Source organism: Crocodylus siamensis, chromosome 12 (genome assembly GCF_052110815.1).
Source record: "Crocodylus siamensis isolate JL-2025a chromosome 12, ASM5211081v1, whole genome shotgun sequence".
In the NCBI taxonomy this organism is placed as follows: Eukaryota; Metazoa; Chordata; order Crocodylia; family Crocodylidae; genus Crocodylus; species Crocodylus siamensis.
The window spans coordinates 39,084,476-39,097,308 of NC_143406.1; the positions used below are offsets into that span (position 1 = coordinate 39,084,476).

Sequence of the window (12,833 nt, forward strand, 5' to 3'; positions counted from 1 at the left end):
GTGGAAGACATTTAAACTCCCTTACATACCTTGTGCAGTATCTTAAGTTGGAGAGGAATTGTTTTGCAACACGGGCCTATGTTCAGCAAATCTTCCAAAGCAGGGCTGTCCAGCTTCTAAGGGACCCAGGGCCACATGGTGCACAGCCGTCTGGGCCCCCCAACCATGCAGGGTGTGGCCCTTCCAGTCCTGCAGGCCACCTGGACCCCCCTCCTGGCAGCAGCAGGAACACTGGTGAGAATTGTGGCCAGGCAGGAGCCCCCAGGCTGTAACTTAACCCCTTGGGGGCCACAAGTTGGACAACCTCTTTTGGAGTATAGGAATTGAATTCCCATTCAGTTGGTGAGGGTGGGGGCACAGTAAGAGAGGGTCTTTGCGTACTCTTAAACAAAAATCTGGGTGTATCTACTTTTCCCCCTCTGCCTAAACACCATCCTTCTAATTCCCTTATAACTCCCATCTTTCCTATTGAATAGTTGATGGGTATCCCTAAAGAAAAAGCTATGGTGACCAGTTTACATGCAAAGAGTTCTGATGATTGTGCTGTACTGAGCACCTTTTACCTTTTAAGGGCTAAGCATGATTGCTCTACAAGAACTTGTTCACATTAAGTTTTTTTGAGGAAAAAATCTCTCATCACTGTACCAGTGCCAGTATGCTTTAACATTAGCTGCAGCCATAGTGCTAAAATAAAGTTCTCCATATGGACCTGCTCTGAGTTCTGTGATGCATTTTAGCACAACAGTTGGAGACTTTTACAAAGCTGTGGCTTGAGGACCAACAGCAGCCAGTGGGGTGTGTTTGGGTGAGGGTCTGGGGGGCTGCCACTAATGGTCATATCTATCAGGGTCCAGGGGCCCTGAATTCTGCTGGCAGACCATGCTCCCTCCCCAACTAGTTTCAGTATCCAGTAGCCTGCTGGTGGGCCAGATGGAACAGTTTCATGGGTCGTATGTTTGACACCCTTGACTTCCGTGCATAGCCTGAACCGTGCCTGGTAGAGTTTAGATCTGGCTGCCTCTGTATTTAGGCATCACTACTTCTGAGCTAACAAGAGGTACTATACCACTTAGGCTTGGCTAGGTTTAGACCACAGCTGGCTTTAATTTAGTGAAGGTAAGGCATTGTATTCTCACCCTAAATGTAAATGTCTGACTTTTTAAGTAAGAAAAAAAGAAAAAAACCGTAAATGCTAGATCAGGGGATGGGCAATTATTTTGGCTGGAGGGCCACTTAATGAGTTTTGATGAGCTGTCTCGTAGGTTGCAAGGGTAGCCCTGCCCCTTGACAGGTGGCCCACCCTCTGGTCACCATCTTGGGACCAGAAGTCCAGCCCCCTAACTCCTGATTGTTGCTACCAGAAGTCTCACCCCTTGCCCTCAGAAGTACTCTTTTAGGAAGGGGGTTTGTCATCTTGGAACCAGAAAAAAACCAAGAAATTATATACTAAAAATTAAACATTGACAATAACATATTTTAATTTTATTTAAAAAATATATTATTGTTCTGATTTTTGTGTATTTGCATCGCATGTATAGAGGTGATTGCATAATACTTCAAAATGAAGTCTTGCTCTTCTATATTGTGGGGGGATGTGGGTGAGTTTGAGGTTTGTAGAGGGCTGTGGGCATGTGAGTATGGGGGTTTGTGGGGTGTGTGGAGGGGGACGGATGACTGGGGGGTGTGTGGTGGGGTGTGTGCATATAGCACTGGCTGCCCCCAGGGGGGAGTGTGTGTGTGTGTGTGTGTGTGTGTGTGGTGCGGGGGAGGGAGGATAAGTGCAGGGAGGGGTGTGGGGTTTGTGGGGTGTGTGATTTGTGTGTAGGGGAGGGTGTCATTTTGTGGCTTGTAGGGGAGGATTTGTGGGTGTGGTGGGGTGGGCATGGGAACCCCTCTGAGCTCCCAGTACTCCTCTCCCCTCCCCCCCCCCCCCCAGCAAAAGCCCAGAGCCCATGTGCCCTGCAGTGCCTCCCTGCCACTACCAACAGTGTGCAGCCCCAGCTCTGTCCCATGCCCACTCTGGACTCACCCCAGTGGGAGCAGATCAGCCAGAACCCATGGGCACAGCCCTGACTCCAGCCTGCCCCATACATGCTCTGCACCGCCTGCCCATGGCGTGGTGGCTTTCTAGGTAGCCCAGGCAGTGACAGCTCCTGCTTGTCCCAGCCCCGTGGTACTAGTGGGGACCCAAACACACAGCCCTGACCTGGCCTGCCTCACACCTGCTCCAGACTTGCCTGCACTGAGCAGCGGTGGCAGCTGGGCAGAAACAGTTGCTCAGTGTGGGTGGAAAAGCGGCCCCTTCCTTTTGCCGCTGTTGGGTCCTTCCTGCTGCAACTGCCCTGTGTCTCTGCCGCCATCACTGCTGCCTTCAGTTTGCCCAGTGGTGCAGCGATGGTAGTGCAGAGCAGCTGCAGGGCAGCCCGGTGTGGCTCTTGGCAGCTGCAGCAGGAAGAGCCTGGCAGCGGTGAGGGAGTGGCCGCTTTTCCTTGATGCTGAGCAACAGTTTCCGTCCAGCTGCTGCTGCTGGTCAGTGCAGGTGATTCCAGAGCAGGTGTGGGATGGGCTGGGTTGGGGCTGTGCGCTTGGATCCCCACTGGTTCTGTGGGGCTGGGACCACAGGTGGAGGCAACTGGAAGGAGCTGCCACTGCCTGTGCTGCCTAGAAAGGTAATCCAGCTGCAGAACCACCCCAACCCCGCTGCATGCCTAGGGGGTGGCAGGACGCGCCATGGCTGGACGGTGCCTGGACCAGACAGGGACGTGTTTTGCCCACCCTTGCACTAGACAATATTGTGCATTGTAGTGAGTTGGCAGTAGTTATACTATATTCAGTATTTTGAAATCGGGATTGGTTTTCAAAATAAGAAGCATCAGTCCTTTTTATCGTGCCTTTGTATTTTCTGCTTGAAATGGCATACTGTGGCATGGTTCCAGTTCTTTATGATTTTTCTATTTATCAAATTGGAATTTAACATTTATAATAATAGTTCGTACATTTATATGAAGTAATATAAAAACATGAAGGGTGAAAATACAATGCTTTACCATCCCTAAATTAAAGTCAGCTGTAGTTTAAAAAGAGTCTAAAGTTTATATGAAAGAATATTAGGACTATGAAGCAAAGAAGTATAGAATTGTATATACTGGTTGTGTGAACAAAAACAGTTATAATGATGCTGAGATCTGCAAGTGTTACTTTAGGGTATTGAACATGGCTGTTTTGAGTTGGGTTTTTTTTGTTGATTTGTGGGGGTACATCTGGAAATTTTGTATCTGCCTCAAGCTATGGATTTAGTTTCCATTTTAGGTGTCCTTTGAACTGACAAATTCTCATTTTTAATATTTAATATTAAAGCAGGTTTATAGACCCATAGACTATGAGGTTTGGAAGGGACCTCAGGTGGTCATCCTATTCCCTGCTCAAAGCAGGACCAGCCCCACCTATATCATTCCAGCTAAGGCTTTGTCTAGCCAGGTCTTAAATACCTCCAAGGATGGAGAGTCCCCCACCTCTCTGGGTAACCTGTTCCAGCATTTTACTACCTCCCCAGTGAGAAAATTCTTCCTAATATCTAACCTAAACTTCCCTTGCTGCAACTTGAGACTATTGCTCCTTGTTCAGTTATCTGTCACCACTGAGAAAGGTCTAGCTCCATCCACCCTTCAGGTAGCTGAAGGCTATTAAATTCACCCTTAGTTGTCTTCTCCAGACTAAATAAGCCCTGTTCCATCAGTCTCTCCAAGTCCTGTGCTGCAGCCCCCTAACCATTTTTGTTGCCCTTCCCCCGGACTCTTTCCCACTTTGTTCACATCATTTCTGTATTGTTATAGTACAAGATATATTAATTATGGTTAAATATAGGTTGTTAGTTTTATTAGCATTATGAGCATTGCTTCTCTGAGGCATGAATCTGTAGTTCTCTGATTTTGGACAGATTTGAAGTAGTAGTCATAATGAGATCAAATCTCAGTTGGGGGAGCTTCATTAGTTTTCAGCAAGTACTTTTTATAATGGCTTAAAGTAAGTTGAATAATTTGTCACAGAGTCTTAGAAGAAAATTTTAACCATCTGTTGGGTCTTATTTTTTATTCACGTTGACCCAGCTGGTCTGATGTATAGTTTTAGAAATTCAGTCATGATTGCATTTTTTTTTTTTTTTTTTTTTCCCCTTCCTCCCTCCCCACTTCTTTTCTTGTGTTCAGGTGTTTGTTCTGAAATTTCATACCATAGCACGATACCAGCTTTCTGTTATTTTTAAGAAGTGCAAGCCTCAGTCTGAACTTGGTGCAGCTGAAGCTGCTCTACCTGGAGTACCAGCTGCAGCAAACGCAGCTCCCGTTCCTGTCCCATCTCCTGCCCCGGCCACTCCTGTGGCCCCAGCACCAGTACCTGTGTTTGAGAAGCAAGGAGAGAAAGAGAAAGAAGATAAGCAGACATTTCAGGTCACGGACTGTCGAAGCTTGGTAAAAACTCTAGTCTGTGGTGTCAAGACAATTACGTGGGGCATAACGTCGTGTAAAGCACCTGGCGGTAATACAGCGTTAATTACATATATATTTAGTTTTACATTTGCTTATCTAATAAAGGTGAAAGTTGCTTATTCTACTCTGCTTTTTTTTTTTTTATAGAAGCGCAGTTCATCCCCAACAAACAGTTGCAGCCTAAGGAGACGCAGATCTATATAAAACTTGTAAAATATGCAATGCAAGCTTTGGATATTTATCAGGTCTGTAGCATGACTAGGGCAATATCATTATGGTGCTTCTGTGTGTGTAAGTTCTGTGCACTGTATATTCACTGGAATATTCTTTCTATCCATGAAAAAAAAATCCTGCAGACTTGTATTACAGGCAACATGTTGGTGGAATTCAATTTGTATCTACTCAGGAATTTCATGAACAGAAATGCTTACAAAGTGCTTTAGGGTTTGCAAGAATCAAATCTAGTATATAAACAAACAGTCTAGAGCCCAGTGGCCTAACTAGGATGGGGCAAATAGGGCAGTTGCCCCGGGTGCCAACTTTGGGGGAGGAGGAGGTACAGCTGCTGCTGAAAGCCTTGCTATCACAATCAGTGCAGCAACCAGAAGTCACTGGGGCTGTCCATGTGCCCTGGGCACATTCATCCCTTTGCTGCTGGTATTAGCTTGTCTTGTTCATGAAGGCTAGTGCTAAAAATCTATAAATCTAAATAAAGAGTGTTAGTTACTTAGTACATTTTCTTTTCTGATTTAGGTACAAATAGCAGGAAATGGTCAGACATATATCCGAGTTGCAAATTGTCAGACAGTCAGGATGAAAGAAGAAAAAGAAGTCTTGGAGCATTTTGCTGGTGTTTTCACAATGATGAATCCTTTAACGTTTAAAGAGATCTTTCAAACTACCGTTCCCTATATGGTGGAAAGAATTTCAAAAAACTATGCTCTTCAGGTATTATGGTTTAATTTTACAACAGTGAGACATGCATTTTACTGAACTCTGGAGGATAACTTGTTAAAAAATAGTTCCTAACATTTGAAATTCACTTTCAAAGTATTTCTTCACTTGGTAGGGTCCGTAAGAGTCTATAAAAGAAAAGTTGTGAGAAGGTAGATTTTTTTTTTTTTTTTATTCTACTATAATTGCTATCAAGAGAGAAGCCTTATTTAAGCAATTCATGTTAATGCTGGAAGTATTAATGGAGTGTATTAAATAAAAATGGTAGATTTTGATTTGTCCAGAAGACCATTAACTAGAGGTCTTATTTATTACTGTTTGGATATAAATTTTTCTAAACTTTATCACAATTTTTTTTTAAACTATTTTAAAGAAATATTAAAGTTTACACCAAACTAAATACTTGATTTATAGGAAAGTTATATGATTTCTTTTTTTACCTTTTTAAAGATGACCTAAAATGAGTTGCTGATAGTTGAAGAGAAGTGATTTTTTGTTTTTATTTATTTATTTTCAAATTCAGTTATTCTTATGTTCCTTTCATAGCTTAATTGTAATTCTGTCTTCTGTTTCTTTTGACAGATTGTTGCCAATTCTTTTTTGGCAAACCCTACCACTTCTGCCCTCTTTGCTACAATTCTGGTGGAGTATCTTTTAGATCGGCTGCCAGAAATGGGCTCTAATGTGGAGTTGTCCAATCTTTATCTTAAGCTGCTCAAACTAGTTTTTGGCTCTGTTTCACTGTTTGCAGCTGAAAACGAACAAATGCTAAAGGTAAAGTTCATTTTGCCTAAGAGAGACTACTCAAATTCATGTGCAGTATATTTTTGGTGGGGGGAAATATTGTGCTCCATGACCATTTTAACATTTCAAAAGTGATATTTTAAAAAAGCTCTATTAATGTTATGGGTTTACCATGCAAAAAGCAGATAGAATAGCCTACTTATAAGAAACATTTTTCATGACTGACTGCCTAGTACTTGGAACTGTGAAGTGAAGTGGAAAATTCTAAGTCTGAATGATTGAGTGTATAGGTGTCCTGCTTTGGACTCCATAATGTTGAGTGACTTTCTTGTCAGGTGCCGTGTATCTTAATGCATTTTTTCCCCCTTTTATTGCTGTAGCCACTGAGCATGTCTCTAACTTAAAGTTTGACTCACTTTTCACCCTTTGACAGTAAAGCTTCACTAGCATGTTTCATGTTTATTTGTATCTATCATTATGATATAAATTCAGTGAGAGGGCAAGTTAATCAGAAACCTGAATTAGTGTGTGAACCCATTTGAGGAAAAAAATCTATTCTTCCAATAACAAGGTATTGTTTAATCGTTAAAATATTTTTTTAGAAATGTGGGTGCTGTGTTTTAAAGCACAGAAGGAAAGTCTCTTCTTGAATATAATGGTATCTTCTGGATGTATAGGCAAAAGGAGACAGGCAATTTTATAATGAAGTGCTATTCATTCATCCTTTCTCTCTCTCATTCCCTGTCTCCATGAAGGAATGGAAATCCAACATCAACAAATCTTATATATTGGTAGATACTTAATTTGGATGGGGGATTCACTATAGAAGGGTTAGTTCAATATCTGTGGGATGATGTGAGATTCCCAATGAACTACTAATTTAATCTCTTTTTTTGGACATATTATATATAGTCTGTTTAAAAAAAAAATCCTCTTCTGCTATAAATATCTTAGATTGTTATATACTGCAAATCCAGTTTACATGGTGTGATTTACTGTCTTCACAGTTCCAAGCTTCCGTTATATTTTTTTTTGTTTCAGCAATTGATGATGTGGCCTTGAGCAGACAATTTTAGTTGAAAGATTAAAGCTAATCACAGCAATTGTGTAGCCATGTACAGGGGATTTCAGATGTTCATAAAAAACAGTAATTATTTTGATGTTCATTCCTGGGATGAGAGAATCCTGGTATTTGCTATCCATTCTTAATAGTTCACACAAGCTGCTAATGTCCTGTGCTCTTTGAAGACTGTTACCAGAATCTTTCATAGTTTCATAATTGTTAGTTGCTGAAAGAGGCCTTACAGATCATTGGGTCCAGCCCAATTAGTTGCACTTGGGCAGGAAACTAATTGCACTTGGGCAGGAAAGACTGCTGGGGTCAGATGACCCCAGCAAGATGAGCGTCAAGAGGTTTTTTGAAAATTGCCAGGGGGGACCCTGTTCCAAACCCTTATCACTTGACTTGTAAAGAAGTTTTTTCCGTATGTCTAGTCTGAAGCGATCATCAGTCGGTTTTTGCCCATTATTTCTTGTCAACTCGTGGGGGACCTTGGTGAATAGATGCTCCCCGAGGCCCTGACGCATGCCCCTTAATCTTCCAATTGTGACTTTTTTCCCCTTAAAAAAAAAAGAAGGGGGTACTCTTACCAAAAGTGAATTTTAGTGCTTCTGAAGGAATTACTTGCTCCGGCTGCTGAGTGCTGCACAAATCTCCTCTCCTTGTTTATCTCCAGTAGCACTGCTGGTCTGCCCTTGGGCTCTGTTCTTCAGGCTGGCAGTTGTCTAACTTCAGGTTGTTTGTTTGTTTGTTTTTTTTTGTTTTTTAATACTGAGAGCCTAGAATAAGTGAACAGGCTTCCTCCTGCAGTTTGAGTCTTTGGTTTCCATGATCAAGAATGGTAAATTTATTAGCTCTGTTCTTCTTGTCCTATAATGATGATAGTGGTATTTTCATTTAGTGTATGAATGTTGTTCAGCAATATCAGTTATAACTGAGGCATGTTATGATCTCTCAAGTTAGAAGGGAAATAACTGTACCATACTGAACTTCTAACAGTTGTGGTGAGAGATGGATATTTTACTAATCTTGATGCTTTACCCTTTGTAGCCCCATCTGCACAAGATAGTGAACAGCTCTATGGAACTTGCACAGACTGCCAAGGAGCCCTACAATTATTTCCTGTTACTTAGAGCATTGTTCAGGTCCATTGGAGGAGGTAGTCATGATCTCTTGTATCAAGAATTCTTGCCACTGTTACCAAACCTATTGCAAGGTTAGAACAAATACTTGGTTTACTTTTTATTTTTTTGGGGATAGATGATGATATAATGCTTTTAGACTGGTAAAATATTAAGCCTGGCAAATAGCTGCCAGGTTTTGATCCTTAAATGTATTTCAATTTAAAAAATATGAATATAATTTATTTCCTTTTTACTTTTTAGTTGACATGGTCTCCTTCTGCCTATTTCACGGTTCTGTTCTTTGTGCTTTGTGGGTTCCCATTGTGAGTCATGGGGTGTGTCTAAACGTGCAGTTTACTGTGCAGTAGCCCATTTTACCATGCATTAAAGTGTCACATGAAAAACCGTGCTAATACACTAATGTGTAGTAAAAATAGGCTACTGTACATTGATTGTGTCACTAAAAAAGCATGTGTTTTCACTACTGCATGGTACTGCTGAGTAGTAGGGCAGCCTAATGCACATTTATTTAGTACCTCACATTAGAAATACTAAATTTAATGTGCACTAGCAAAAGTGCGTTAATGAATGTTGAGACCATGCCCGTGGTGGGATTCCTCCTCATCTGCAAGAACGACTTAGAAGTAAGAGAGTGATGGAAGATACAGCGCGGCAAGACCTATAGCAATGTGGAGAGGCAGAGGGTAGAAAGAGTATATCAGAAAGGAACTGTTTTTTCTGAAATTTAAAAAAGCGTTAGTGACCGTTTTCTCAAGAGGAAATTTAATTTAACAAAATTGGCTTGGCTAAAAGGGTATGAATGACTGAAATGCTTATCAACCAGAGAGGAGAGAGAATTACTGAGATTTAGGGAAGGTTAATTGCAACAAATACAAAAAGAAAACACATTTTCCATCTTTGGCTGTGGCATTTGGCTTCCTTTTTAGTTGATAATCTATAAGTAAACCCACGTGTGTGGCACTGGGAAAAGATATATCCAGAATTAGTAGTTGAACTTAAGGAAAATATGACTCAAATGCCAGAACAAAATGAATTATGGGGGGAGGCGTGTTTTTTTTCTATATAATTGTATTTGTTACTGACTCTTTAAGTTCTTCAAAAAATGTTGGTGTACTTTTTTAGTTTCTTTTTATTGGAGCCCAGATGTTTGTTTAAGCCAGATCAGCTTAGTATGTATTTTTAATTTTACTGGATGTACAACTGTTGGGTGATATTCTCCTGTTCCAAGCCTATACCCCAATTGATTTGAAGATCACAATTAGATTACACCAGCGCATTAAAAGGCTGTTTCATTGTGTTTAAATATTTATTACTTGTTTGTATAATTTTTACAAATGCAAACACATAGGAGTAATAGACTTGTTAAGTGACAATAAGCAATTGCAGAAAAGCTAGCTTTAACAAATGGAGTCATGTAAATGGTGACCTTAAGACAATAGGAACTTTAAGAAGTCACAGAATCATAGAAAACAGTTTTGATAATTTCGTTGTTGTCGAAATTCTCTCTCTCTCTCTCTCTCAAATTATATACCCTTTTAAAACTTTTCAGGACTGAATATGTTGCAAAGTGGCCTCCACAAACAACACATGAAAGATCTGTTTGTAGAGCTCTGTCTCACTGTACCAGTTCGACTGAGTTCCCTCCTCCCTTACCTGCCAATGTTGATGGATCCCCTAGTGTCTGCTCTAAATGGATCCCAGACCCTAGTAAGCCAAGGTTTGAGAACTCTGGAATTGTGTGTGGACAACTTGCAGCCCGACTTCCTGTATGATCATATTCAGCCAGTGCGAGCAGAGCTGATGCAGGTAAGTGTGCCGTTTCTGCCAAGACCACTAGAGGTCATACATTACTTGAATATCAGTGGCAGTTGTATCACCATCACAACTACATCATCACTCTCTTTACTTGGACCAACTTCATGATTAGAAAAACCGAGACACATTTTCAAATTAAATGCATTTTTCTTCAGTTCCTGTTCAAAGACATTGCCCACAAAACTCCTTGCTCGCAAATATTGGTGCATGCTTCCTTTTTGAAGTTTAGGACTAAAGACTTGGAGAGGTCTGTGATACACCTATGAAAAAGGTTGCCTTTTTTTGTTAACTGAATATGCCAGGAGTTCATGTGTTAGTTTAACACTCCAACCAGGAAAAAAGATGATTGTTATAAAAATAACATTTTTACATTATGGTCTCAAATTATAGAGTCCTAAGCTGGAAAGGAAATTGGGGGACATTTAGCTTAACCCTGATGTCTTGAGGGGGCTATTTGGGATACGGGTGTGCATGTTTGGGTATTTCGTATCTTTTTAGATGGCAGGTTAGTGTGAACATTTTAAATTTTGTTTGCTTCTTAGAAGCATTTTTTTCCTAATAGAAAAATCCTGAATATATTCTGTGCTCCTAACGCACATTATTTACTTTACTTACTTTTTAAGACTAGCAGGTATTTAGTTTTATTTAGTGGCACACCAAACTAGATTTATTTGAAGCTTAACTGGTTCTTATTTTCATACATCATGCTGCCTTTCTAATGTTAGCCATATATTAAATTGGTAACATTAGAGTGATGTAGCCACGATGGTCTAGGGGTTTGACAGCTGCACACAGATGTTTAAAAAAACCCAAAACAAACAAAAACTCCCCTCAACACAAAAATGGCGCTTTAAACTTGGCCTGCTCCTATGTCAAGCCCAGCACATGCCCAGGAGAAGCAGTGTGTTGGTTTGACCAGCCTCTACCATGTCTGTAAAGACTGGGTGCTTCAGTGGGGCTTTTTTGGTGCTTTCCTCTAATAGCTGATTAAAGGTGTTGCCACAAAAAATGGTTTCCTCTCTGTGAACGAGTCCGGTTATCGCACCGTCTATTCTCGTCCGGTTACCAACCTCTGGCCGGAAGTGTACCATTCCCGGAGTGGCGTATGCCAGAACCGCCTGCCACGACTTGGATGGTTCCTATGTTCAGTGATTCTTTCTAGCATGCACCAGTCCAGAAGCGAGACTTTCCTGTTATCTCCGAGGTGTGGTCCTCGAGGGCTCCTTCCTCCCCTGTACCCTCACCCAGGCCTCCGTGTCAGTTCACAGTTACTCTCAACCTCCCCTTTTTCCTTAGGGAGAGAGCGTAGGCCAATGCCTTAGATGCACGAGTCCCAAAATCACCCTATCCAGGGTCACACTCAGTTCCACTCGCGGGCACTAAATCCCGGCTTTCTATGGTTAGATGGCCCGCATAGAGTTCCCAAAGTCTGTGTCCAGGGAACTCCCTTCATTCCCCTCAGAGTCCTCCTCTCTCTGGGCAATCCCTTCCCCTGCCGGGGTAGACTGGGGTTGCCACTAGTAGCCCTAAAGGCTAAGCTGCCTGCCGTGTCAATCCAGCTGTGGTAAGGTGTCTCCGGCCACCACGGCCTCTACCACCGACTTTGGGGCCTATAGCCCCCGTCGCCTTGCCCCTTCCGGGGCCTTACCCTTGCCCCAGAAGGTACGGGACGGCCGCATGTTGGGGTGTCTCCGCCGCGCTGAGCTTCTGCCGGCAGTCTGCTCCTGCACTGGCACTTCCGGTCCCCCGCTCCTTTGTTCCGGGCTGGCCTTTAAGCCAGCCGGCCTCGCCTTGCACCTGAAACAGGTGAGTAAGTGCCTGGCTCCCGGGGCCCTGGGCGGACAGCTGCTGCCGAGCCTTCCGCCCCGCGGGTCTCGGAGCTTGTCTGCCCCGCCCCCCGGGGCCGTGGGCAGACCGTAGCTGCGGAGCCTTCCGCCCCGCGGGACTCGCACACTCTCCCATGTATTAAGTTGTACTTGAATGCTGTAAAATTTCTGTGACTTGTAAAAAAAAAAAGTTACATTAGATTTACATGACAAGTACAAAATTAACTGCTTAAGTACTCCTTTATCAAGCCAGTTCATTATGAAAATACATATTTTATTTTATTTTTTTTAAAATTTTAAATGAAATCCACATAGCAAATTCTTTTGCCTGTTTGGGGCAGACTTAAGTTTTGGGGTGTATTTTTTTTTTTTTTTGTTTATTTTTTTCATTTAAGAAACTCTTTCACTGGAAGTTATATGGTGGCAAATAAGAGAATAAATAGGTACAAGAGAAGAATATTGAAGTTTTACTCTTAGTTTTTTTAGTAACATTTTGAAGCAACACATCTCCTAACGTGTTAAACGTTTAAATTTACTTCCAGGCTTTATGGAGGACATTACGCAATCCTGCAGACAGCATTTCTCATGTGGCTTATCGTGTGCTTGGTAAATTTGGAGGAAGCAATAGGAAAATGTTAAAGGAATCTCAGAAATTGCAATATGTAGTTACAGAAATTCAAGGACCTAGTATTACCATAGAGTTTTCAGACTGTAAAGCATCTATTCAGCTTCCAATGGAAAAGGTAAGATTTGATCTCTTTTGCATCCTTCGGCTAAACTAATTTCTTAAATTTTCCTTAAATAA

At 41.9% G+C, this 12,833-nt stretch overlaps 1 protein-coding gene across 2 annotated transcripts in view; it reads left to right on the top strand.

The window, feature by feature from the left end:
* The window catches only part of TRRAP (transformation/transcription domain associated protein), a 138,112-nt gene that overhangs the window by 20,375 nt on the left and 104,904 nt on the right, over positions 1-12,833 (top strand). For both annotated transcript variants that reach the window (XM_090023203.1, XM_090023204.1), the window contains exons 15-21: positions 4,206-4,533; positions 4,632-4,729; positions 5,238-5,432; positions 6,021-6,212; positions 8,293-8,458; positions 9,937-10,193; positions 12,571-12,771. In XM_090023203.1, coding sequence (XP_089879329.1) covers positions 4,206-4,533; positions 4,632-4,729; positions 5,238-5,432; positions 6,021-6,212; positions 8,293-8,458; positions 9,937-10,193; positions 12,571-12,771 — 1,437 coding nt within the window. The remainder of the gene's footprint in view (positions 1-4,205; positions 4,534-4,631; positions 4,730-5,237; positions 5,433-6,020; positions 6,213-8,292; positions 8,459-9,936; positions 10,194-12,570; positions 12,772-12,833) is intronic.